The sequence below is a fragment of the Columba livia genome, chromosome 30 (assembly GCF_036013475.1).
Source record: "Columba livia isolate bColLiv1 breed racing homer chromosome 30, bColLiv1.pat.W.v2, whole genome shotgun sequence".
Classification (NCBI taxonomy): Eukaryota; Metazoa; Chordata; class Aves; order Columbiformes; family Columbidae; genus Columba; species Columba livia.
In genome coordinates this window covers 221638-248127 of record NC_088631.1, presented here as the reverse complement: position 1 = coordinate 248127, position 26490 = coordinate 221638, and the positions used below count along the sequence as shown (strand labels likewise).

Below are 26490 nucleotides of genomic sequence, written 5' to 3'. Positions count from 1 at the left end.
CGATTGATTGGGGGGGGGTGGGGGGGGTGGGGGTGGGGGGGAGCCCCCCCAAATGAAGTTTTCTATATAATATATTAATACAAAAATTCTGAAGGAGAGAAAGGAGGAAGAAAAGCGACTTGGGGGGGGGGAGGGGGGGGGTTCAACCACCTCCCGCCCCCCCCGCGGCCAAACTGGGGACACGGGGGGGGGGGAGGGGGGAATTTGTAACCAAAAGTGCAACGTTTAACCCCCCCCCCCCCCCCAAAAAATATATTTCTATATAAAATCCTCTGTGGTTTGTGATCCGAGCGGGACGTGCCGCACCTTGGGGGGGGGGTTGGATTTTGGGGGGGTTTCCCCCCCTCCCGCTGCCGGAACGGTGCGTTTTGAACCAAAACGGGTTCGGACGCTGGTTTGGGGGGGGGGGGGGGCCGTTTTTTGCCGCGTTTCTCCTCAAAACGAGGTTAATCGAGGAGCGAGGGCTCGGCCGGGCGGATGATGGTCGGGCGGGTGGGGGCGGCCGGGGGTCTCCTGCTGGGGGGGCAAAAGGGATGCCATCAATAGGTGGCCCATTGGGGGTGCCCCCTCCGCCCCCCGCCCCCCCGGTGCTGGTCCTTACCTGGGCACGCCGGGCGGGATGCCGGGGGGGACGCGCGCCCGGGCGCGACGGGATCTGTGGGGGGGCTGAGAAGGGGTCGGGAGCGGCGGCGAAGACGTTTTGGGGTCCGGGACGCGAGGGGATGGGGGGAGCGGAGAAGGGGGACGGCCCCCCCGCCGGGATGGGGATGAGGGGGGGGGCCCGGCGTGGGGCCCCGAACCGCCGGCGGCCGGCCCGGGGGGAGGATGATGGAGGGAGCTCTGCGCTGCGGGGGGGGGCTGCGGAGAGACGGAGAAACGGGTGAGGGCGGCCCCAGAAACAGCCCATTTGAATCCCTGAGGGCGGGAGAGACCCCCAGGTCACGGGTCCAGCTCCAGCGCTGAACCGCGGCCCTAAAGCCCGGCCCTAAAGCCCAGACCTGAACCTCGGCCCTAAACCCCGGCCCTAAAGCCCGGCCCTAAAGCCCAGACCTGAACCTCAGCCCTAAAGCCCGGCCCTAAACCTTGGCGCTAAAGCTCGGCCCTAAACCCCGGCCCTAAACCTTGGCGCTAAAGCTCGGCCGTAAACCTCGGCGCTAAACCCTGGCCCTAAAGCCCAGACCTGAACCTCAGCCCTAAACCTCGGCCCTAAACCCCGGCCCTAAAGCCCGGCCCTAAACCTTGGCGCTAAAGCTCGGCCCTAAACCTCGGCGCTAAAGCTCAGCCCTAAACCCCGACCCTAAAGCCCAGACCTGAACCTCGGCCCTAAAGCCTGGCCCTAAAGCCCAGACCTGAACCTCGGCCCTAAACCTCGGCCCTAAACCCCGGCCCTGAACATCACTGATGTGGTGTCAACACCACAGGACATGGTGTCAGTGCTGTGGTGCCAATGCTGTGGGATGTGGTGTCAACGCCATGGGATGTGGTGTCAACGCCATGGGATGTGGTGACAACGCCATGGGATGTGGTGACAACGCCATGGGATGTGGTGACAACGCCGTGGGATGTGGTGTCAATGCTGTGGTGTCAACGCCACGGGATGTGGTGTCAGTGCTGTGGTCTCGATGCCATGGGATGTGGTGTCAACGCCATGGGATGTGGTGTCAGTGCTATGGGACGTGGTGTCAATGCTGTGGTGTCAATGCCGTGGGATGTGGTGTCAATGCCCCAGGACATGGTGTCAATGCCATGGTGTCAATGCCGCAGGACGTGGTGTCAACCCTGTGGGTCAATGCCATGGGACATGGTGTCAGTGCTGTGGTGTGTGTGTCAATGCCATGGGACGTGGTGTCAATGCCGTGGTGTCAATGCCGTGGTGTCAATGCCGTGGGATGTGGTGACAGTGCCATGGTGTCAATGCCATGGTGTCAACCCTGTAGTGTCAATGCCGTGGGACATGGTGTCAATGCTGTGGTGTCAATGACGTGGGATGTGGTGTCAATGCCATGCTGTCAATGCCATGGTGTCAACCCTATGGTGTCAATGCCATCTTGTCAATGCCATGGGACATGGTGTCAACGCTGTGGTGTCAACGCTGTGGGATATGGTGACAATGCCATGGTGTCAATGCCGTGGTGTCGGCGCCATGGCACGTGGTGTCAACGCCATGGGACATGGTGTCAATGCCGTGGTGTTGGCGCCATGGCACGTGGTGTCAACACCACGGGACATGGTGTCAATGCCGTGGTGTCAATGCCGCGGGACGTGGTGTCACCGGGTTTCCCGCCGCGGGTACCTGTGTGGGGCGCTGGGCTGCAGCCAGGTGTCGTCCACGGGCGGGGGCACCGGCGTGGTGACGGTGCTGGTGCTGATGTCCCCGATGATGCTCAGGGCCTCCTTGAGCGCGTGGTACATGCGCAGCATCTCGTCGCGGCGCTGCGCCTGCTCCGCCGACTCCTCCATCAGGCTGCTCTGGTCGGCCGACGAGTACAGGTAGGCCAGGAGCTCCGAGTGGATGAAGTCCTTGGTCTGAAAATGGGAGAGAAGAGAGTTTTGAGATAAGAAATCGCCAACAAAACGCGAATACAGGGGGTGGTTTTGCGCCCTCAACTCAGGGCTCAAAATGGCGCCAGAATCACCTCAGGGTCAAAATGGCGCCAAAGTCACCTCAAAACAAAATGGCCCCAAAATCACCTCAGGGCTCAAAACGGCGCCAAAATCACCTCAGGGATCAAAATGGCGCCAAAATCACCTCAGGGTCAAAATGGCGCCAAAGTCACCTCAAAACAAAATGGCGCCAAAATCACCTCAGGGCCCAAAACGGCGCCAAAATCACCTCAGGGATCAAAATGGTGCCAAAATCACCTCAGGGCTCAACATGGCGCCAGAGTCACCTCAGGGATCAAAATGGCGCCAGAATCACCTCAGGGATCAAAATGGCACCAAAATCACCTCAGGGCCCAAAATGGCGCCAGAATCACCTCAGGGCTCAACATGGCACCCGAATCGCCCCAGGGCTCCAAATGGCGCCAGAATGCAGCACCGCGAGCGGCTCCGATGCCGCCGCTGTGCCCCGGAACTCACGTTGTTGATCATGAGGTGCATGATGGTCTTTGGCATGAGGTCCCGGATGGACTTGTTGATGATGGCCACGTAGGAATCCACCAGGTTGCGGATGGTCTCCACCTGGCGCTCCAGCTGCGGGTCCATGGAGAAGGTGTTCTCCTGCGCCCCGTCCTCGTTCTCCGCCTGCGCGGGGAGAGCAGACGCTGATTCCCGCGGAACCGGGCAAATCCGGGCGAAACCCGCAGGGCCGCCCGCGCCTTCCCGCCCATGGGCTGGGATGGGCTTACTGGTTGAAACAGAGCTTATCCTTGAGAAATAGAGCTTATCCTTGAGAAATAGAGCTTATCCTTGAGAAATAGAGCTTATCCTTGAGAAATAGAGCTTATCCTTGAGAAATAGAGCTTATCCTTGAGAAATAGAGCTTATCTTTTAGAGACTGAGCTTACCTTTGAGAGATAGAGCTTATCCTTTAGAAATAGAGTTTATCTTTGAGAGATAGAGCTTATCTTTGAGAGATAGAGCTTATCTTTGAGAGACAGAGCTTATCTATGAGAAATAGAGCTTATCCTTTAGAGATAGAGCTTATCCTTTTGAAACAGAGCTTATCTATGAGAAATAGAGCTTATCCTTTAGAGATAGAGCTTATCCTTTTGAAACAGAGCTTATCTTTTTGCAATAGAGCTTATCTTTGAGAAATAGAGCTTATCCTTGAGAGATGGAGCTTATCCTTGAGAAACAGAGCTTATCCTTGAGAAACAGAGCTTATCCTTGAGAGATGGAGCTTATCCTTGAGAAACAGAGCTTATCCTTGAGAAATAGAGCTTATCCTTGAGAAATAGAGCTTATCTTTGAGAAATAGAGCTTATCCTTGAGAAATAGAGCTTATCTTTTAGAGATAGAGCTTATCCTTTTGAAATAGAGCTTATCTTTGAGAAATTGAGCTTATCTTTGAGAAATTGGGCTTATCCTTGAGAAACAGGGCTTATCTTTTAGAAATAGAGCTTATCCTTTAGAGATAGAGCTTATCTTTTTGAAATAGAGCTTATCTTTGAGAGATAGAGCTTATCTGTGAGAGATAGAGCTTATCTGTGAGAGATAGAGCTTATCTTTTTGCAATAAAGTCCATTTTTTTTGCAATAGAACGCGTATTTTTCAATAGACCTCCTATTTTTGCAATAAAGTTCCTCCTATTTTTGCACCACCTGCATTTTTTTGCGCTTGGATTTGGATTTTTTCGCACTCAAATTTGAATCTTTTTGCACTTAAATTTGGATCATTTTGCACCCAGATCTGGATTTTTTCACGCTCAAATTTGGACCTTTTTGTGCCCAAATTCACATCTTTTTGCGCTCAAATTTGGATCCTTTTCGTGCTCAAATTTGCATCTTTTTGCACCCAGATGTGGATTTCGGAGTCCCCGGCTCCCCCGGCAGCACTGGGGGGGTCTGGGCTGCCTTAGGGGAGTCTGGGCTATCCCGGGGGGGTCTGGGCTATCCCGGGGGGGTCTGGGCTATCCTGGGCGGGGCCTGGGCCACGGGGGGGGGTCTGGGCTATCCCAGGGGGGTTCTGACTGCCTTAGGGGGGTTTGGGCTATCCCGGGGGGGGTCTGGGCTACCCCGGGGGGGGTCTGGGCCAGCTCGGGGGGGGTCTGGGCCAGCTCGGGGGGGGTCTGGGCCAGCTCGGGGGGGGTCTGGGCTATCCCGGGGGGGGGTCTGGGCTATCCCGGGGGGGGGTCTGGGCCGCCTCAGGGCGGGTCTGGGCTATCCCGGGGGGGTCTGGGCCAGCTCAGGGGGCTCTGGGCCAGCTTAGGGGGGTCTGGGCTATCCCGGGGGGGTCTGGGCTATCCCGGGGGGGTGTGGGCACCTGGTCCTTCTCGGGGTAGACGCCGGCGCGCAGGAAGGAGGCCTTCCAGCTGTCCACGTCCTCCTGCGAGTCGCACGCCAGCTCGATCTGCCGCAGGTCCTTGTACACGTTCCTGGGGGGGCAACGACACCTCTGGGGACACTTTGGGGTCATAACCCCCCCCTCCATGATTATTTGGACCCCCCCCCAACCCCCCCCCGGCGGCTCCATCCTGTCCCCACCCCCCATCACCCACTTTTTGGGGCGTTTTCCCAGTTTTTCTCCCCGTTTTAGGGGTGAAAAATATACCTGAGGTCACCTGGGGGGGGACGACAACACCCAATTAATGTTAATTAGCAAATCGCTTCCTGCATTCCCATCATTTTTAAATGTTGTGATCAATATTCCCTCGAAAAGCTTTAAAATTGGAATATGGGTGATTGATTTGGGGGGAAACACCCAAAATGGTGAAGTTTTGTATGTAAGATATTAATAGAGAAGTTCCGAGGGGTTGAAGAGGATGAAAAGGGACTTGGGGGGGTTCAACCACCTCCCCGCCCCCCCAGGACAAAAACTGGGGACATGGGGGGAATTTCTGACCAAAAGTGCAATGTTTAACCCCAAAAATATATTTCTATATATAATCTTTTGTAGTTTGTGATTGGGGGGGGGGGGAAAGGGGTAAACCCCCCCAAAATGGAACCTCTGCTCCGTGTTGAAGATGGCGAAGACGTGTTTGTTGGACATGAAACCCTTTTCCACGTCCCGGATCTTCAAGTTATCCAGAGGCAACATGTATTTCTTCTCCTTTTCCTGGAGAAAGGGGAGAAAAGGCGGTAATTAAGGGTAATTAATGGTAATTAGTCAGTTGGTAATGAATGGAGCCTGCGAGTCTCCGTTGGAAGCACAGAACCAACTTTTGGCATCGCGGAATTTCAGTAAAACCGCCTGAAATTGATAAAATAATGTCCCCAAATTCCATGAAACTTCCGGGAGTGTATAAAAAAGTCCCAGTTTAGGGGTGTTTAGGCCCAGCTTAGGGGTGTTCAGGCCCCACTTAGGGGTGTTCAGGCCCAGGTTAAGGTGTTTAGTCCCAGTTTAGGGGTGTTTAGGCCCCGCTTAGGGGTGTTCAGGCCCCGCTTAGGGGTGTCTAGCCCCAGTTTAAGAATGTTTAGGCCCAGCTATGGGGTGTTTAGGCCCATTTTAGGGGTGTCTTAGGCCCAGCTTAAGGGTGTCTAGCCCCAGTTTAAGAGTGTTTAGGCCCAGCTATAGGGTGTTAGGCCCATCTTAGGGGTGTCTTAGGCCCATCTTAGGGGTGTCTAGGCCCAGCTTAGGGTTGTCTAGGCCCAGTTTAAGAGTGTTTAGTCCCAGTTTAGGGGTGTCTTAGTCCCAATTTAGGGGTGTCTAGAGTCCCAGTTTAGGGGTGTCTTAGTCCCAGTTTAGGGGTATTCAGTCCCAGTTTATCAGTACTTACACAATCACAGGGAGGAATTCCCGGGGCGGGGGACGGGACACAAAGCCCCCCCCCACTAATTAACCCCGGGCACTAATTCCAACCCCCCAACCCCAGGATTTTCTCAGCCAAAGCCCAGAAACGGCAGAAACCCCCCAAAACTCCATGTTGCCCCCCAAGTTGTGGTTCTCCCCCCTGCAAATGTCATTGTCCCCCCCCCCCAAATTCACGTACCTCCTCGTCCTTGTACCAGGACAAGGACTCGGCCGTCAGCACGAACCAATACTCCTTGGAGCCGCCCTTCATGATGCTGATGTTGTTGATGGTCAACCAGCCCCTGCGGATCACCTGGGGGGGCCAAGAACACAGGTGGGGGGCACAGGGGGGAGGAAGAGGAGGTTGAAGGCTCCTGTTGCCACCAAAAGCCAAGAAAACACCCCAAAAACCCACCGGGAGCCGGCACAAGGAGCCTCGACCAGAATCCCCACTATTATAGCCCTAAAATCCCGCCGGTTTGCCCCAAAAAGCAGCTCCTCGCCCCCCCGGCCGGAACTCGCGTGCGACACGAAGCGGCAAAGCCAAATACGGGGTGAAAAAGCGGCGTTTTGGTGACAAAGCGTGAGATGGGGGGGGAAAGGTTCTAAACCAGCCCCCGGGGGGGTTATCGGTGGCGCCGGAGCCCCAAAATCCACCCCGGTGCCCCCAAAACGGCGTCGGGGTCGCCGAGGACACGGGGGACGATTCTGGGGGTGTCGCCAGAAAAGTCCCACCGGGAAACGCCAAAAATGGCCAAAAAGCGCCTAAAACGGGGCTGGAATCGCTCTTAGGCTCGAGTTTAGATAATCCCGGGACTAAGGGGCAGAACGGGATAGTCTCGAGTTTAGATAATCCTGGGACTAAGGGGCAGAACGGGATAGTCTCAAGTTTAGATAGTCCCGAGTTTAGATGATCCCAGGACTAAGGGCAGAATGGGATAGTCTCGAGTTTAGATAATCCCGGGACTAAGGGGCAGAACGGGACAGTCTCGAGTTTAGATAATCTCGGGACCAAGGGGCAGAACGGGACAGTCTCGAGTTTAGATAATCTCGGGACTAAGGGGCAGAACGGGACAGTCTCGAGTTTAGATAATCTCAGGACTAAGGGGCAGAACGGGATAGTCTCGAGTTTAGATAATCCCGGGACTAAGGGGCAGAACAGGAGCAAATCGGCTCCGCCAGCCCCTGGTTAATATAATTCTGGATACAATTTTAATACAATTTAACGTGTTTTTCACCTATTTTATAGCGTTCCAGCCCAAACGCGCCGTTTTCCGCTCGGCTTTAACGACCTTAAAACGTCGCTTTCGACCCAAAGGATCCACCGGTTTTCTGGGGTTTCTCACCGTCACCCCGGGGACCCCAAAACCAACGGATTTAGACCCAAAAAGCAGCCGGTGGGTTTAGGGCGAGTCCCAGTGAAACCAGCCCCCCCAGGTCCCGCTTTGCAAGGTTAGTTCCACCACACGGGTTAATAACGGGGGGAAAGGGGCAATTTGGGGGCGTATTAAACCACCCGGCGACGGCGAATCCGTCGCGGGGTTTTGTCGCGGCTGGAAAATGCACCAAACTCCCCGTTTTTGGGTGAGATTTGTCTTAAATAGCGAAATTGAGGCGAAAACCGCGACAAAACCCGCGTTAGAGGCGGTTTAACGGCTCCGGGTTGGCGGCGAGGGGAAGGAAGGAGCCCTGAAATCTGGTCATATTTGTTGGTTCTAAGGCCTCGGTTTGCCATAAAAATCAAAATAAGCCGAGTTTAAGCTTGGTTTTAAATGGACAAAGGGAGGGATCGGAGCCTGGAGGCTCCGGCGGGCGCCGCGATGAGTTTTGGGGCATTTTGGGGGGATTTTAAGGACCAAAATACCCATATTTAGGGCGCGAGGACGGAATGATGGTCCCTGGTGCGTGGTGGGCAGAAAAAGCCCAAATTTCATGTATTTCGCCCCATAAAAAGAAAAGGAGGAGGGCAAACAGCTCCTGTGATGTGGGACCGTGGGATGGACGTTAATTATCTTAATTAACCCATAATTACCAGATCTCCGCCTTCCCCGGCACAGCCGCGCAGCCGGCGATGGGCGAGCGGCCCTGCGCAGAAATCCCGCGGAAAACGAGCGTTTTGGGGCATTTTCTTGGGGTTTGGGGAAAATAGAGGAGTCTCAAAGGAAACTGAACGGGGAGAGCTGGGAAAGGGGGAATTCCCCTTGAATTTAGACCCAAAAACGGCGTTTTTAGGGCAAAAACCACCTTTGGCTGCCACGAAACCAGAGGGTGAGGCCGCAACATTTGGCCTAAATAGTTGGGCTTTTGGCTTCCCCATAAAACCAGTTTTTAGGCTGAATTAAGCGCCCGGCTCTCCCCACAACCTCCCAATGAGGTTTTGGCCGTGGGGACGGGATTTCTGGCCCCAAACGAGGGATTTCTGGCCCCAAACGAGGGTTTCGGGGAACTGAAGCAGCGGAATGGATTCTGCGAAGCGCCCACGGTGGATTTTGGGGTGGGAAAAGGCGTTTTCTGGCAGGGCCGCGGCCATCGGCGGGCGGGTGGCGACGGCGCGAATCACACTCTGCGGTACTTACCAGGATCTCACCCTTTAGGTGCGGGAAGTTAAGGGGGAAATGGAAGGGAAATGAAAGGGAAATGGGAAGGGAAATGGGAAGGGAAATGGGAAGGGAAATGGGAAGGGAAATGGGAAGGGAAATGGGAAGGGAAATGGGAAGGGAAATGGGAAGGGAAATGGGAAGGGAAATGGGAAGGGAAATGGGAAGGGAAAGGGAGAGGGAGAGGAAAGGGAGAGGGGACGGGGAAGGGGAAGGGGACGGGGAAGGGGAAGGGGAAGGAGAAGGGAAAGGGAAGGAGAAGGGAAAGGAGAAGGGGAAGGAGAAGGGGAAGGAGAAGGGGAAGGAGAAGGGGAAGGAGAAGGGGAAGGAGAAGGGGAAGGAGAAGGGGAAGGAGAAGGGGAAGGAGAAGGGGAAGGAGAAGGGGAAGGAGAAGGGGAAGGAGAAGGGGAAGGAGAAGGGGAAGGAGAAGGGGAAGGAGAAGGGGAAGGAGAAGGGGAAGGAGAAGGGGAAGGAGAAGGGGAAGGAGAAGGGGAAGGAGAAGGGGAAGGAGAAGGGGAAGGAGAAGGGGAAGGGAAATGAAAGGGAAATGAAAGGGAAATGAAAGGGAAATGAAAGGGAAATGAAAGGGAAATGAAAGGGAAATGAAAGGGAAATGAAAGGGAAATGAAAGGGAAATGAAAGGGAAATGAAAGGGAAATGAAAGGGAAATGAAAGGGAAATGAAAGGGAAATGAAAGGAGAAGGGGAAGCGGGACGGGAGAGCGAAGGGGGAAGAGGAGCGGTGGGAGGGAAGCACAAAAACGGTGGGAAAACAGCAAAAGAGAAACAGTACATGCGATTAATGATCGTTCCAGTGTTAATGGTTCATTACGTCTTCATTGGCGACGCATGCACGGGCCGCCCCGCCGCCCCGCGGGGCAATGGGAGCCTGGGCCGGGGGCCGAGCGGTTTGGCCCCAATCTGCTGGGTTCAGGTGGGTTCCTGAAGAGCAAACGCCCCGTTTTCCCCTCCCCAGCCCCCCTGGAATGTCCCTTAATGAAGGATTGCGTGGATCCATGGAATTCCTGATTTCAGACAAGTTCCTAAAGAGCAAACACCCCGTTTTCCCCTCTCCAACCCCCGTCAAATGTCCCTCAATGAAGGATTGGGTGGATCCACTCAAACCCCAATGGTAGGTGAATTCCTGGCGAGCAAACACCCCGTTTTTCCCCCTCCAACCCCAATAAGATCTCTCCTGATGAGCTAATTAGCAGATCCATGTAATTCCTGATCTTAGATGAGTCTCTCAAGAGCAAACGCTCTGTTCTTCCCTCTCCAGCCCCCGTTAAATGTCCCTCAATGAAGGATTGGGTGGATCCACTCAAACCCCAATGGTAGGCGAGTTCCTGAAGAGCAAACCCCCTGTTTTCCCCCCTCCAACCCCAATAAGATCTCTCCCAATAAACTAATTAGCGGATCCATGTAATTCCTGATCTTAGACGAGTTCCTAAAGAGCAAACGCTCTGTTCTTCTCTCTCCAACCCCCATTAAATATCCCTCAATGAAGGATTTGGTAGATCCATGGAATTCCTGATTTCAGACAAGTTCCTCAAGAGCAAACACCCCATTTTCCCCTCTCCAGCCCCCATGAAATGTCCCTCAATGAAGGATTGGGTGGATCCAGTCAAACCCCAATGGTAGGCGAGTTCCTGAAGAGCAAACCCCCTGTTTTCCCCTCTCCAACCCCAATAAGATCTCTCCCAATAAACTAATTAGCGGATCCATGTAATTCCTGATCTTAGATGAGTCTCTGAAGAGCAAACGCCCCGTTTTTCCCTCTCCAGCCCCCGTTAAATGTCCCTTAATGAAGGATTGGGTGGATCCATGGAATTCCTGATCTTAGGTGAGTTCCTGAAGAGCAAACACCCCATTTTCCCCTCTCCAACCCCAATAAGATCTCTCCCAATAAACTAATTAGCGGATCCACTCAAACCCCAATTTTAGGTGAGTTCCTGACGAGCAAACGCCCCGTTTTTCCTTCTCCAGCCCCAATAAGATCTCTCCCAACGAACTAATTAGCAGATCCCCGTAATTCCCGATTTCAGACGAGTTCCTGACGCGCGATGCTCGTTACGCGCGACGCTCGTTACGCGCGACGCTCGTTCCCCACCCGCGCTCCCGTACCTGGTTGGGGACGGCCCGTTTCTTGTTGGTCTGCGTGTTCCTCTGCTGCGCGCTGCGAAGGGGAGGAGAAGGGGAGAAGCGGCGTTTCGGGCTGCCGTCCGACCCCCGGCGCTTCCCACCCGCGCGAGCGGCCGAGCGAGCAGCGCAGGCGCCAAGCGGAGCAGCAGCGGGAGCCGATCCCCGGGGCTGTGGCCAAGGATCCCGAGCGGCGAAGCCCAGCGGGATCGTCTCCAGGGGAATGGACCTGCGGGTTCTCCGGCCCGTCCCCGAGCGGCGCAACGCGCGCAACAACTACCTGTCTCTCCTGAGCAAGCCAGGGGCCGCGGGCCGGGGTCGTTAGGCGGGAGCGGGAACAAAACGCATGAAAACAGTGAGAATTAACGGCGGGGGCGGCCGACGCACAAACGGGCAAGTGGCTCTCTGCTCGTCCCCTGGACCAAGTTAATCTCTGCTCGTCCCCTGGACCAAGTTGATCTCTGCTCGTCCCCTGGACCAAGTTAATCTCTGCTCGTCCCCTGGACCAAGTTAATCTCTGCTCGTCCCCTGGACCAAGTTAATCTCTGCTCGTCCCCTGGACCAAGTTAATCTCTGCTCGTCCCCTGGACCAAGTTAATCTCTGCTCGTCCCCTGGACCAAGTTGATCTCTGCTCGTCCCCTGGACCAAGTCGCTTTCTGCTTGTCCCCTGGACCAAGTTAATCTCTGCTCGTCCCCTGGACCAAGTTAATCTCTGCTCGTCCCCTGGACCAAGTTAATCTCTGCTCGTCCCCTGGACCAAGTTAATCTCTGCTCGTCCCCTGGACCAAGTCGATCTCTGCTCGTCCCCTGGACCAAGTTAATCTCTGCTCGTCCCCTGGACCAAGTTAATCTCTGCTCGTCCCCTGGACCAAGTTGATCTCTGCTCGTCCCCTGGACCAAGTTGATCTCTGCTCGTCCCCTGGACCAAGTTAATCTCTGCTCGTCCCCTGGACCAAGTTAATCTCTGCTCGTCCCCTGGACCAAGTTAATCTCTGCTCGTCCCCTGGACCAAGTTAATCTCTGCTCGTCCCCTGGACCAAGTTAATCTCTGCTCGTCCCCTGGACCAAGTTAATCTCAGCTCGTCCCCTGGACCAAGTCGATCTCTGCTCGTCCCCTGGACCAAGTTAATCTCTGCTCGTCCCCTGGACCAAGTTAATCTCAGCTCGTCCCCTGGACCAAGTTGATCTCTGCTCGTCCCCTGGACCAAGTCGATCTCTGCTCGTCCCCTGGACCAAGTCGATCTCTGCTCGTCCCCTGGACCAAGTTAATCTCTGCTCGTCCCCTGGACCAAGTTAATCTCTGCTCGTCCCCTGGACCAAGTCGCTTTCTGCTTGTCCCCTGGACCAAGTTAATCTCTGCTCGTCCCCTGGCCCAAATTAATCTCTGCTCGTCCCCTGGACCAAGTTAATCTCTGCTTGTCCCCTGGCCCAAGTTAATCTCAGCTCGTCCCCTGGCCCCAGTTAATCTCAGCTCGTCCCCTGGCCCAAGTTAATCTCTGCTCGTCCCCTGGCCCGGCACTGCGGGTCCTCCCGAAACCCCGGGGATGTGGGTGAGCCCGTGCTGGGCGGCTCAGGTGTAAAGCTGAGCCTAAAGGAGGACGTGTCCGGCCCTGGGGGAGGGGGGCGGGTGGCTGGAGGCGCAAGCGGGACGCGCTGTACCCACCCGCTGGCCACGTGCTGCTCAGTGTAACAGCTGGGACGGGATCCCGGAGTCCCCAGGAAAAGGGAGTGACGGCGCCCAGGAGAGACCAGCGGAGAGAGCGGGAGAGGAAGGTGAGGAGGGGGAGGAAGTGGAGGGAAGGAAGAGAGGGGAGGAGGAAATGGAGGAGGAAATGGAGGAGGAAATGGAGGAGGAAATGGAGGAGGAAATGGAGGAGGAAATGGAGGAGGAAATGGAGGAGGAAATGGAGGAGGAAATGGAGGAGGAAATGGAGGAGGAAATGGAGGAGGAAATGGAGGAGGAAATGGAGGAGGAAATGGAGGAGGAAATGGAGGAGGAAATGGAGGAGGAAAAGGAGGAGGAAAAGGAGGAGGAAAAGGAGGAGGAAAAGGAGGAGGAAAAGGAGGAGGAAAAGGAGGAGGAAAAGGAGGAGGAAAAGGAGGAGGAAAAGGAGGAGGAAAAGGAGGAGGAAAAGGAGGAGGAAAAGGAGGAGGAAAAGGAGGAGGAAAAGGAGGAGGAAAAGGAGGAGGAAAAGGAGGAGGAAAAGGAGGAGGAAAAGGAGGAGGAAAAGGAGGAGGAAAAGGAGGAGGAAAAGGAGGAGGAAAAGGAGGAGGAAAAGGAAGGGGAGAAAGAGGAGGAAAAGGAGGAGGAGGAAGAGGAAGCGGAAGAAAAGGGGGAAAAAGGGGGGAAGAGAAAGAGAAAGGAGAAAGAAGAAAACAAAAAAGAAAAGAGAGAGCAGCCAGTCCCGACCGGGAGGATCAGGAGGATCAGGCGGCCGCGGTGCCGCTCGGGCGCCCGGTGACCCGGTGATCCGGTGCCGCTCAGGCGCCCGGTGACCCGGTGCCGCTCGGGTGCCCGGTGCCCCGGTGCCGCGCGGTGGTGGCTTCGGCCCCGTCGGCGAGTGACTCACTTGGCGAAGCCGATGAAATCCTCGTGGTTGGTGTTGATGTACGAGAGCTCGATGTCGATCAGCAGCAGGATCTGGGACAGCGGCACAGAGCGTCACCACGGGCCACAGGGCCACCAGCTGTCCCCAGGGCACCAACTGTCCCCCCAGGGCACCAACTGTCCCCAGAGCCACCAACTGTGTCCCCTGAGCCACCAACTGTCCCCATTTGTCCCCCTTTTGTCCTTGTTTTCCTCTCATTTTTTGCCTCGTTCTGTCCCTATTTTGTCCTCATCTGGTCCCAGTTTTGTCCCCGTTTTATCCTCATTGTGTCCCTGTTTTGTCCCCATTTTATCCTTCTTTTGTCCCCATCTTGCCCTTGTTTTGTCCTCCTTTTGTCCCCATTATGCCCATACTTTGTCCCCGCTTTATCCCCATTTTGTCATCGTGTCCCTGTTTTGTCCTTGGTTTTGTCCCCGTTTTATCCTCATTGTGTCCCCGGTTTTGTCTCCATCATGTCCCCAGTTTTGTCCCCATCGTGTCCCCATCGTGTCCCCGTTGTGCCCACCTGGTCCTTGGTCTTGCCCTCCCGCTCCCGGATGTGCGTGGTGACGATTCTCTCCGTCTCCTCCCGTAGCCGCGGGTAGGAACCGAGCTGCGGAGAGACGGGAAAGGGGCCGACCCCGGCTGCTCAGGGACCCGGACAGACGGACGGACGGGGGGGACAGACGGACGGACGGACGGGGGGGACAGACGGGACGGACGGGGGGGACAGACGGGACGGACGGACGGGGGGGACAGACGGGACGGACGGACGGGGGGGACAGACGGGACGGACGGACGGGGGGGACAGACGGACGGACGGACGGGGACAGAGGGGATGGGCGGTCCGAGGGGACAGACGGACGGACGGGGCGACAGACGGACGGACAGGGGCGACAGACGGACGGACAGGGGCGACAGACGGGACAGTCCACGGGGACAGACGGACAGGGGGGACACAACCGTGGAGAAGGAGAGGAAGGGAGGAAAGGGGAAGGGAGGAAAGAAAGGGGAAGGGAGGGAAGAAAGGGGAAGGGAGGGAAGAAAGGGGAAGGGAGGGAAGAAAGGGGAAGGGAGGAAAGAAAGGGGAAGGGAGGGAAGAAAGGGGAAGGGAGGGAAGAAAGGGGAAGGGAGGAAAGAAAGGGGAAGGGAGGAAAGAAAGGGGAAGGGAGGGAAGAAAGGGGAAGGGAGGAAAGAAAGGGGAAGGGAGGGAAGAAAGGGGAAGGAGGATTTTCCCGGTTCCCCGAGTGCGGCAAAGCGGTTTAACCCCCGTAGCTGTGAACCCCCGCGGAGAGCGGCAGCGGCGCGCCGGGGCGGTACCTTACTGGTGCACTGCCTAACGGTATTAATTAGCTCCTGGATAACGAGGTCGACGCACTTGAGACAGGGCTCCTTCAGCTTCACCACCTGCTTCTTCACAATGGCCTCGAACGCCAAGTCCGGGGTGAAGAGCCCGGTCCTGGGGAACCGCGGAGAACGGCATCAGCGCCGGAGAACGAACCGCATCGGCGCCGGAGAACGAACGGCATCGGCGCCAGGAGCAGTAACACGGGAATGGGAGGAAAAGGGAAGGGGAGGGAAAGGGAAGGGGGAAAGGGGAAGGGGGAAAGGGGAAGGGGGAAAGGGGAAGGGGGAAAGGGGAAGGGGGAAAGGGGAAGGGGGAAAGGGGAAGGGGGAAAGGGGAAGGGGGAAAGGGGAAGGGGGAAAGGGGAAGGGGGAAAGGGGAAGGGGGAAAGGGGAAGGGGGAAAGGGGAAGGGGGAAAGGGGAAGGGGGAAAGGGGAAGGGGGAAAGGGGAAGGGGGAAAGGGGAAGGGGGAAAGGGGAAGGGGGAAAGGGGAAGGGGGAAAGGGGAAGGGGGAAAGGGGAAGGGGGAAAGGGAAGGAAGAAGGAGGAAATGGGGGAATTCCCTCTAAACAGCCAAAATTTGGGCATTTCCAGCCCCAAAACAGCCATTTTTGGCAAGGAACATTCCATTTCCAGCCCCAAACCGGCCATTCCCAGCGGGCGGCTGGTTCGGCTCTCCCGCCCTCACCTGACGCCGTGGATGTTTTTAATCGCGTAGCTGATTTCCCGCCTCAAATCCTTCTCGTCGAACTCCATCTGAGCAGCAAAACAAGATCACAACTCACTGGTTTTTCGCCGTATTTCTCCAGCCACTTCCGGCTGCCGCGTCCCCCGTCTCGCGCCACCTCGCGGGCCGGTTCCGTGACCCATCGCCGCTTTATTGGCCCCAAATCTCAATATTTGACGCGTATTCTGGTTGCAAATCCTCCTCCCGCTCGCCGTGTTCATTTCAGAGGTCGTCACCGCCCACAAATTAAACCCCCGGCGCTCAGCGAGCCATAAAACCGGCTCTAATCAAACAGCCCCTCCTTGTGCAAACACCCGCGGCGCCGGGAGGGAAACAGGGAGTTGATGGGCCAAACTGGGCCAAACTGGGCCAAACTGGGTTGCGGGGGTGTTTTCACCTTGACGAGCTCAAAGGGAAACCTCTCATGGAAGATGCGGTTGATCCTGGCGCCCCCGGAGAGCTCGAGCGTGTCCACCTGGTCTCCGGAACCTTCGATTCGCTTCTCGAAGTCGACGCCGAACTGCTGAACCATCCTGGAGGGGGGGGTGGGGAAAACGGGTCGAAACGGGCCGTTTTTGGGCCGGGAAAGGCGAAGGGCGCGCGGCGGGGGGGGACGCACTGTAACAGAGCTTTGGTTTTGCGCGTGGGGTCGTCGGGGCGGAAGTTCTTGTATTCCTCCACCTCCTTCTCCAGGGACAGCAGCTGGCTCTGCAGTTTGCTGCGCAGCGACGGCAGCGTCTCCCGGATGTGGTTGGTGAGTTGCTGCCGAAGGGTTAAATTTGGGGCGGTTGAGACGCCCCGGTTCGCGGCGGGACGAGCGGCAGCGCGATAGGAAGCGGATCGGGGAGCGGAGCGCACCTGGTTGAGCACCTTCTGGAGGTGGGGGGTGCCCATGCGGTCGGCCATGTGCCGGTACGCGGGGTGGGACAGGAAGAACTTCCTCTCGGCCGCCAGTGCCGCGCGGATGTCCTTCTTGCCCTCGATGTCCTTCTGGCTGCGGTTCACCACGCCGATGTAGCCTGGGGAGGCGGGGGGTGAAGTGGGGACGGGGGTAAAGCGGGGACAGGGGCTAAAGCAGGGACGGGGGGCTAAAGCGGGGACGGGGGGTTAAACTGGGGACGGGGGGTTAAATCAGGGATGAGGGTTTAAAGCAGGGACGGGGTTTAAAACGGGGACGGGGGGTTAAAGCAGGGATGGGGGGGTTAAATTGGGGATGGAGGTTAAAGCGGGAACAGAGGTTAAAGCGGGGACGGAGATTAAAGCGGGGACGGAGGGGTTAAATTGGGGATGGAGGTTAAAGCAGGGATGGGGGGTTAAATTGGGGACAGGGGTTGAATTGGGGATAGGGGGTTGAATTGGGGACAGGGGTTGAATTGGGGATAGGGGGTTAGAGCGGGGACAGGGGTTTAAATTGGGGATCGGGGGTAAATCAGGGAGGGGGGTGTAAAGTGGGGATGGGGGGTAAAGCGGAGATGGAGGTTAAAGCAGGGATGGGGGGTTAAATTGGGGACAGGGGGTTAAAGTGGGGACGGTGGGGGGTTAAATTTGGGACTGGGGTTAAACTGGGGATGGGGGGGTTAAAGCAGGGACGGCGGGTTAAAGTGGGGACGGGGGGTCAAATGGGGACAGGGGGTTAAAGCGGAGATGGAGGTTAAATTGGGGATGGGGGTTAAAGAGGGGCCGGGGGGGTTAAAGAGGGGCCGGGGGGGTTAAAGAGGGGCCGGGGGGGTTAAAGCGGGGCCGGGGGGGTGTCCCCGCGCGGCCGCACCTCGTCGCAGGGGCAGCAGCTTGTTCTCCAGCACGTCCCTGGCGTCCGTGCCCTCGTCCATCAGGTCCAGCTTGGTGATGACGCCGATCGTGCGCAGGCCTGCGGAACACGGACCGGTTAACCGGGCAAACCAGGGACCGGTTAACGGGGCAAACCAGGGACCGGTCAACGGGGCAAACCAGGGACCGGTCAACGGGGCAAACCTGGGACCCGTTAATGTCACAAACCAGGGACCCGTTCACCACACAAACCTCTGATCACCACACAAACGAGGGATCGACTCACATTCACAAACGAGGGATCGATTAAGCACAAGAGCAAGGAATGGATTGGCCTCATAAACAAGGAGTCAAATCACCACATGAACATCAATTAACCACACAAACGAGGAATCGATTCACCACGTGAACGTTGATTAATCACACAAACGAGGAATCGATTAACTACACAAACGAGGAATCGATTCACCACGTGAATGTTGATTAATCACACAAATGAGGAATCGATTCCCCACATGAATATCAATTAACCGCACAAACAAGGAATCAATTAATCACACAAAGGAAGAATCAATTAATCAAAGGAAGAATCAATTAATCAAAGGAAGAATCAATTAATCAAAGGAAGAATCAATTAATCACACAAACGAGGAATCAATTCACATGAACATCGATCAACCACGCAAACGAGGGACAGAGAAACTACATAAATGAAGAACTGATTCACCACACAAACGCCAATTAACCACACAAATGAGGGACTGATTAAGCACACAAACGAAGAATCGATCAACCGTATAAATGAAGAATTGATTCACCACACGAATATCGATTCACCACACAAATGAGGGAAGTGAAGGATCGATGAACATGGACACCAAATTCACCACACAGCCCATTCGCCCCACAAACACCAATTCACCACACAAACGAGGAGGCAATTAAGCACACAAACCAGCAGGGGAGAAAGAACACAGACCCTGGGGTGGGTGTGGGCCGCTCAGCTCAGGGTCAAAATGGCGCCAGAGTCACCTCAGGGCTCAACATGGCGCCAAAATCACCTCAGGGCTCAACATGGCGCCAGAGTCACCTCAGGGTCCAAAATGGCGCCAGAATCACCTCAGGGATCAAAATGGCCCCAAAATCACCTCGGGGCTCAACATGGCGCCAGAATCACCTCAGGGCCCAAAATGGCGCCAGAATCACCTCAGGGCACAAAATGGCGCCAGAATCACCTCAGGGATCAAAATGGCGCCAGAATCACCTCAGGGATCAAAATGGCGCCAGAATCACCTCAGGGATCAAAATGGCGCCAGAATCACCTCAGGGCCCAAATGGCGGCGGGATCACCTCGGACGACGGAGCCGCGGCTCTCACCTTGAGGATCAACCTCTTTGGCCATCTTGAGCGCGTCCGAGTTGGCCAGGTCCATGTTGGCGGGCGTGACGGCGAGGATCAGGCTGCTCTCCCTGCTGATGAACTGCAGGATCATGTCTTTGATCTGGTACTCGATGTCCTGCGGCTGGTCCCCCACCGGCACTTTGGTGATCCCCGGGAGGTCGATCAGGGTCAAGTTCAGCACTGAAACAACACAGATCACCCCGTTTTTCGGGGTTGAGGGATCGGCATTGGGATCTCTGGGTCTTATAGATGGATTCCATAAGGTTTAACGGTCTCTCTATGGCAAAATTAAGATGGATTTGCCCACAGAGCCTGCGGCAAAATGATCAATTAACATCATAAACGAGGGGTCGATTCGCTCACAAACGAGGGATCGATTAGCGTCACAAATGAAGGATTGATTCGCTCACAAACATCTACTGGCCACACAAACGAGGGATCGAATCACTGGACAAACGAGGGATCGGTTCGCTCACAAACAGCCATTTTCCACACAAACAAGGGATCAACTCGTTCACAAATGAGGGATCGACTCCCCACACACAAACGAGGGATCGACTCCCTACACAAACATCTATTTCCCACGCAAACGAGGGATCGATTCCCCACACAAACGAGGGATCGATTCGCTCACAAACATCTATTGGCCACACAAACAAGGGATCGATTCCACACACAAACATCTATTTTCCACACAAACGAGGGATCGATTCCCCACACAAACGAGGGATCGATTCCCCACACAAACGAGGGATCGATTCCCCACACAAACATCTATTTGCCACACAAATGAGGGATCGATTCTCCACACAAACGAGGGATCGATTCCCCACAAAAACTTCTATTTTCCACACAAACGAGGGATCGACTCCCCACACAAACGAGGGATCGACTCCCCACACAAACATCTATTTTTCACACAAACGAGGGATCGACTCCCCACACAAACATCTATTTTCCGCACAAATGAGGGATCGACTCCCCCCACACGTCGGGCCCCACAGATGGATTTACCTGGAGATCCATCGCAAGGTTCAACGACCTCTCTGGAGGCAAAACCACAGGTGGATTCACCCCCGGAGCCCCCAACAAACCAGCTAAAGGCACAAACCCACTATTTGCTTTTAGGACACTAAAACACGTACAAAACCACCGGATTTTGTTCATTTTAACGCACCGTGCGGCGAGTAGACGCGCAGGTTGATGGGCACGGGGGAGATGCCCTTGTTGGTGCCCGTCACCCGGTCGGTCTCCGCTTCGATCTCCTGCCGCACCTCATCGAAATCCGTGAACTTCTTGGATTTGCAGTGCAAAAACTCGGCGTATTCTGGGGAAAAGGGGGAAAAATGATGAACGTATCAAGAAAAGGATGTTCCAACAGGCGGAGCCGCGCGGGCCGAGGTTTGGCGGCAACACCTCCGCATGTTCCGGTGGAGGGAAGAGAAACAGGCGTTAAAATAGGGAACATTGGCTTCATCACTGAGGGCTGATGAGGATCCGTTAACGACCAGGTGAGCCATCTGGTGGATGAGGGGAAAGCTGTAGACGTGGTCCATCTGGACTTCAGCAAAGCCTTTGATGCTGTCTCCCATAACACACTCCTGCAAAAGCTGGGGCCCCATGGCTTGGACAAGAAATGGCGGGAGGGCCGGGCCCAAAGTGCTGGTCAATGGGGCTGCGTCTCCCCAGTGGTGCCCCCCATGGGTCAGCGTTGGGTCTTTATGATTTAGATGATTGAGACCATCATGGTGGCACCAAGTTGGGAGGGAGTGTGGAGCTGCTGGAGGGCAGGAGGGATCTGGATAGACTGGAGAATGCGCCGATGCCAATGGGATGAAGTTCAACAAGGCCAAGTGGCCACAACACCCCCTGCAGCGCTCCGGGCTGGGCACAGAGTGGCCAAAAGGGACCTGGGGGGACTAATGGCCAGGAAGCTCAACAGGAGCCACCAGCGTGGCCAAGAAGGCCAATGGTGTCCTGTCCTGGATCCAAACGGCGTAGTCGGCAGGACAAGGGCAGTGATGCTTCCCCTGTGCTCTGCATTGGGGAGGCCACACCTGGAGTGTTGTGGTCAGTTCTGGGCCCCTCCGGTCAGGAAAGAGATTGAAGTGCTGGAGCGGGTCCAGAGAAGAGCAACAAGACTGGGGAAGGGACTGAACACAAGACCCATGGGGAGAGGCTGAGGGAGCTGGGCTTGGTTAGGCTGGACAAGAGGCTTAGAGCTGAGCTCAGCACTCTCTAGAACCACCTGAAGGGAAGTCGGAGCCAGGGGGGGATTGGGCTCTTCTCCCAGGCAGTTCACAACAGGACAAGGGGGCTTAAACTTGACTTTAGGCTGGAGATTAGGAAGCAATTCTTCACAGAGAGTGGTCAGGCACTGGAATGGCTGCCCAGGGAGGTGCTGGACTCACCGGCCCTGGAGGGTTTTAAACTAAGACTGGACTTAGTGCCATGATCTAGTGAACGGGCTGGAGTTGGACCAAGGGTTGGACTGGGTGAGCTCTGAGGGCTTTTCCAACCCAGTCCATTCTGGGATTCTGTGTGAAAATCCCGCGTGTTTTGGTAAAGAGAAGAAGAATAAACAGGAATGTTTGGCCACCGGGTTGTTTTTAAGCCATTTCAGGCCGCGATTTGGGGCTGGTGCAACCGCGGGGCGGGGAAATACCGGCCCAGCCCTGGCGTTTCCACCCCTACCGGTTCCAGGTTTATCACCCCACGTTGTTTCACAACCTCACAGGTACCAAAACCATTGAATGACTCGATAAAGTTGGGAGAAGCGAGCGTCCGTGTGTCCCGCCGGCGGAACTGAGTCACGGCGCAACACGGACGCGCGTTATTAGCTGTATTTTATGTATTCGCCTGCAGAAAATGGGCCGAAATAACCCAAATCGCGCATCCCCGTGCGGGGAAAATTCACCCCAAATGAACCAACCCACGAGATTTTAAACACCCTGCTAATTTAATGTATTTTTGGGGGAGGAAACAACAATGACGAGCCGGATTTTGCAGCAAAATGCAGCTTGGAAAGCACGGAACGGTCGCCCCGGTGTCGCGCGGGCTCGTTAGGCCATAAACCTCATTAAATCGATCTCGTTAATGAGGTTAAGCTCGTTACCTGTCTTGGAGAAGATGAGCTGCAGGATGAGGGGCCGTCGGGTGACGATTCCGGAGCCTCGGGGCAGGAAATCCCTGCAGGGAATTAAAAACAGACATTCATTGATGCAATTAAATCAATTAACACCATGGGGTTGATCACCCTGATACTTCAATGTGGAACATTCTCCCCAAATTTGACGGTTTCCCCCCGTTTCTCAGGCCCCCGAGGCGTCAAATCAATGAGGTTCCTCCCAAGGAGCCTTTTTGGGGGGATTTTCCCATCACCCGCACCCAAAATGGGCAGAAATGGGGTGGATTCACCCCGAAACCTCCGGGCGCAACAACCGCGGCGGCAACGTCACCGTTAAACACCACGTGAGGATCAAGGAGCCAACCGCAAACACGGGGCTGAGGAGGTGACTCCAAATAGAAAGGTGAGGATGACAATGATGATGATGATGATGATGATGATGATTTAATCCTCTCCCCCCCCGGAAACGCGTTTCCTGCCCGACCGGGAGGACGAGTCGGTGGAGGAAGCGCCGGGATGGCCGGGATCCGGTTGTGGTTTCGCTCTGACGGGGTTGAGATGTTTGGGGAACGACGGCGGCTCCTCCCCGAGCAAATAAAAGAGGGGACCCCCCCGCTCCAACCACCGTGGGGACGGGACACGCGTCACCGGGTCGTTGTCACCCAGCTGTGCCGGGTCATTGTCACCCAGCTGCACCGGGTCATTGTCACCCAGCTGTGCCGGGTCATTGTCACCCAATCGGGACCATGCGGGGGTTGATGACACAAATCGGGGGTTTGGGGCCAAAGGGACGATGTTGTGGGGTCAGTGAGCAAAGGGGATGAGAGGGGGGTTGTGACACTGAGGGAAGCGCTGTCACCCCATCTGGGATCTGTGGTGTCTTGTCTGTCACCACTGTCACCTCATACTGTACCGGTGTCACCTCATCTGGTACCCATGTCACCTTGTCCTGGTACCTGTGTCACCTCATCCTTTACTTGTATCACCCCATCTGATACCTGTGTCACCTTTTCTGTCCCCATGTCACCTCATCTGGTACCAGTGTCACCCCATCTGATACCTGTGTCACCTTGTTCCACCCCCATCACCCCATCTGGTACCACTGTCACCACATCTGGTACCTGTGTCACCCCAACTGATACCTGTGTCACCCCAACTGATACCCGTGTCACCTTGTCCTGTACCAGTGTCACCCCAACTGGTACCAGTGTCACCCCAACTGGTACCCGTGTCACCTTGTCCTGTACCAGTGTCACCCCAACTGGTACCTGTGTCACCTTGTCCTGTACCCGTGTCACCCCGTCCAGCACCCTTGTCACCCCAACACCTTTTCCGTCCCCATGTCACCCCGCAGCGCCCAGTGGGTGTTTGTCACCACCCCCACCCCTCATTCCGCACCCAGCTTGGCCAAAACCCCCGTTTCTAACAGCAAACCGCCTGTGAACACCCGAGGGCGGCTCCATCTCCCGGATCATCCAACACCAGGAACTTCGGCTTCTCGAGAGCCAAAGGTCGCAGGAACATCCGTCCCCGCAGACGAGGTGACGATCGCGGGTTGTCCCTCCCTGTTCTTCAGCCGTTTGTCCCCAAAATCCAGCGAAAAGACACCCAAAAACCCACAAAAATGTCACCTCGTCCTGTTTGACCCCCCCCCAGTTTCACACCCCAAATCCAGGGAAAAAAGACACAAAAACCCCGTTTCAAAGAGGCTTAAACATGACCTTAAGACCGGCTTAAACACCCCACTCTGCCTTAGGCCGGAACTCTTGATTTGTGGCCTAAACGACGTGTTTTCACCCCATTTTTGGGGCTTTGAGGCTCTTTCCGGCGCTCGTTTCAGGCGGAGAAAGGGTCTCTCGCCCCAAATTCCGCCGCCGGGGTTAGTCCCAGCTTTATGGGGTTAGTCTCGGCTTTATGGGGTTAGTCTCGGCTTTACGGGGTTAGTCCCGGCTCCACGTTACGGGGTTAATCCCGGCTCCACGTTACGGGGTTAATCCCGGCTTTATGGGGTTAGTCCCGGCTTGCACGTTACGGGGTTAGTCCCGGCTTGCACGTTACGGGGTTAGTCCCGGCTTGCACGTTACGGGGTTAGTCCTGGCTTGCACGTTACGGGGTTAGTCCCGGCTTTATGGGGTTAGTCCCGGCTCCACGTTACGGGGTTAGTCCCGGCTTTATGGGGTTAGTCCCGGCTTTATGGGGTTAGTCCCGGCTCCACGTTACGGGGTTAGTCCCGGCTTTATTCCCCATCCCATAAAGCCCCATTGAGGCCGCGTCCCTCGGCCGCGGTGACAACAGCCCCATTGTCACCACGCGGCGTCCCGGCTGCTTCGAAACGCCTTCAAACGCAGCTCACAACGTCACTTTTCCGCAGCGTTTTCTACCCCCTTTGAGCCAAAAATCGACTTTTCTCGACGGCAACACCAATTCCGACCCCAAAAATCCATTTATATTTCGATCAATTAATTAAAATCCGAGCGTTTTCACACAAATGAGCCAATTCAGGGCGATTCACCCCCAAACTACCGCGTTACAACAGTGTATAACGCTCACCTATATCCCCCATTATCGCATTTCCCAACACACCCCTCAACGGGGACATAAAGATTCTTAATTACCACGACCAGGGGGGTTGTTTTTAACTCTTAATTGTGATTTTTAACTGCAATTTTTAATTACCAGCCACAATTACTTCCACCGATAGAACAGCCAGCAATGGATATCGACCTCCGGGGGGGGAAACAGGGTGAAAATCAAACAATAACGAGCACAACGGTGCGGAAAACTCGTTTTTCACCCATTAAAGCCTCAAAGGTCGCAAAACAACCCACCTGAGCTGCTTTTTGGGGGGGACGCGAAGGTTCGGGTCACAATTCCGGAGCCAAAAGGAGAAGTTGCGGAGGGTTTCGACATTGCGGCGGCGCTGGGGGCGGAATGGGCTCCGTGTCCCCCCCCCAACCCCGTTATCGGGGTGTTTGAGGTGGTGTCAATGTGCTGGTGACACCGGGGGGGGTTTGGTGTTATCACCGGCACCGGCGCTAATCAGCCCCACAACAGGAGCGTTGGGTGTTTCTGGTGGTGTGGAGTTGTACGATTGTTTTGGGTGGAAAAAACCCTCAGGGTCATCAAGACCAACCATTAATGTCACAAAATGTCCCCAAGAAGCTGCTCTGTCCCCCCCCCAGTGCTGGCGGCTCCAGCACCGCCCTGGGCCGCCTGTTCAACACCCCACAGCCCTTTGGGGAAGAAACCACCCCCAATTTCCACCCTCAAGCCCCTTCCAAGCTCCGTCCCCCCCCCGAACCCGCTGTCACTGTGCTGGTGACACAAGCGGGATGCTGGGAGGCCGGTGTGTGTCTCACCTTCCCGGTTCCATCCCCCGCAGCTCCGGTCCCGCCGCCCGGGGGTGGTTGCGGGACCCCCCGTCCCGCACCTGCCACGGCCGCGCATCCCGCTGCGTGTATTCACAAAGCCCGCTACGCCAGCGCCGTGCGCGCCCCGATCCCCCGTTTACGCCGTCGGCGTAAGGGGCAGCCGGTGACCCGCTGAAACCCGGCGCGGCGCTTTACGCCAAGTGCGTAGGGCACGGCGGGGCGCCGGGGAGCGCGGCGCCGGGGCGCTCCGCACTTTGCGTAGCGGCGGCCACGGGTCCCTCAGCCGCGCCCTACGCGGGCGGGATTCACGAAGCGCGTTTACGGCAGCGGCGCAGCGGCCGGCGGGGCAGCGGCGGCACCGTCGTCATCGGACGCGCCCGCCCGCCCCTCCCCTCCTCTCCCCGCCACTCACCGGCCCACGAAGTTCTCCAGCACCGAGCTCTTCCCCGCGCTCTGCCCGCCCACCACGGCGATCTGCGGCAGGTCGAGGTGGCAGCTCTGCCCGATGGAGCTGAAGGCGTCCTGCAGCTTGTTCACCAGCGGGATCAGCTCCTCCATGCCCCGGTTCCCCATGGCGGCGGGGGGGGGGGGTGCGCTCCCGCTCTCCCGGCGGCGGCTCCTCCTCAAAGGGCCCGCGGCGGCGGCGACCAAACTTCCCCTCCGAGTCTCCTCATCCGGCACGGGCGACACCCCCGGGGCGCCGCCGCTCGGCCGGGCCCGCCCCGCTTGCCCGCAGCCCTCGCGGCCATTGGCCGGCCGGGCTGTCAATCAGAGGAACGAGCGGGGCTGTCAATCAGCTGTGAGGGCGGGACTGGGTAGACACGCCTCTCCTGTGCCGTCCCATTGGGCGCCCGCCGCGCCGGTCATTCGTGCCAACCAATGGGAGGGGGAAGTGTCCAGTCAGCTGAGGCGGCGCTGGTGTAGCCCCGCCCCGCGACATGGCTCCTGACATTTCATTGGCAGGGTCGACCGCCGCTCCGGAAAGCCAGCCAATCCTTGCACGGAAGAGACCGAAGAGTTAACACGCCTCCCCCCA

The 26490-nt window shown here is 56.4% G+C and overlaps 1 protein-coding gene across 1 annotated transcript; it reads right to left on the bottom strand.

The window, feature by feature from the left end:
- Positions 1 to 431: 431 nt before the first annotated feature.
- On the bottom strand, positions 432 to 26186 carry DNM2 (dynamin 2). The gene is given in 23 exon segments (XM_065043839.1): positions 432 to 516; positions 602 to 639; positions 641 to 778; positions 780 to 858; positions 2294 to 2526; positions 3082 to 3246; positions 4927 to 5038; positions 5609 to 5718; positions 6593 to 6706; positions 8970 to 8981; positions 11114 to 11165; positions 13700 to 13770; positions 14244 to 14330; positions 15038 to 15176; positions 15750 to 15817; positions 16186 to 16321; positions 16408 to 16550; positions 16647 to 16807; positions 17557 to 17655; positions 18933 to 19136; positions 20134 to 20283; positions 22072 to 22145; positions 25867 to 26186. Coding segments are annotated over 23 exon segments (2616 nt in total). The 5' UTR covers positions 26028 to 26186; the 3' UTR covers positions 432 to 446.
- Between the last annotated feature and the right edge of the window lie 304 nt (positions 26187 to 26490).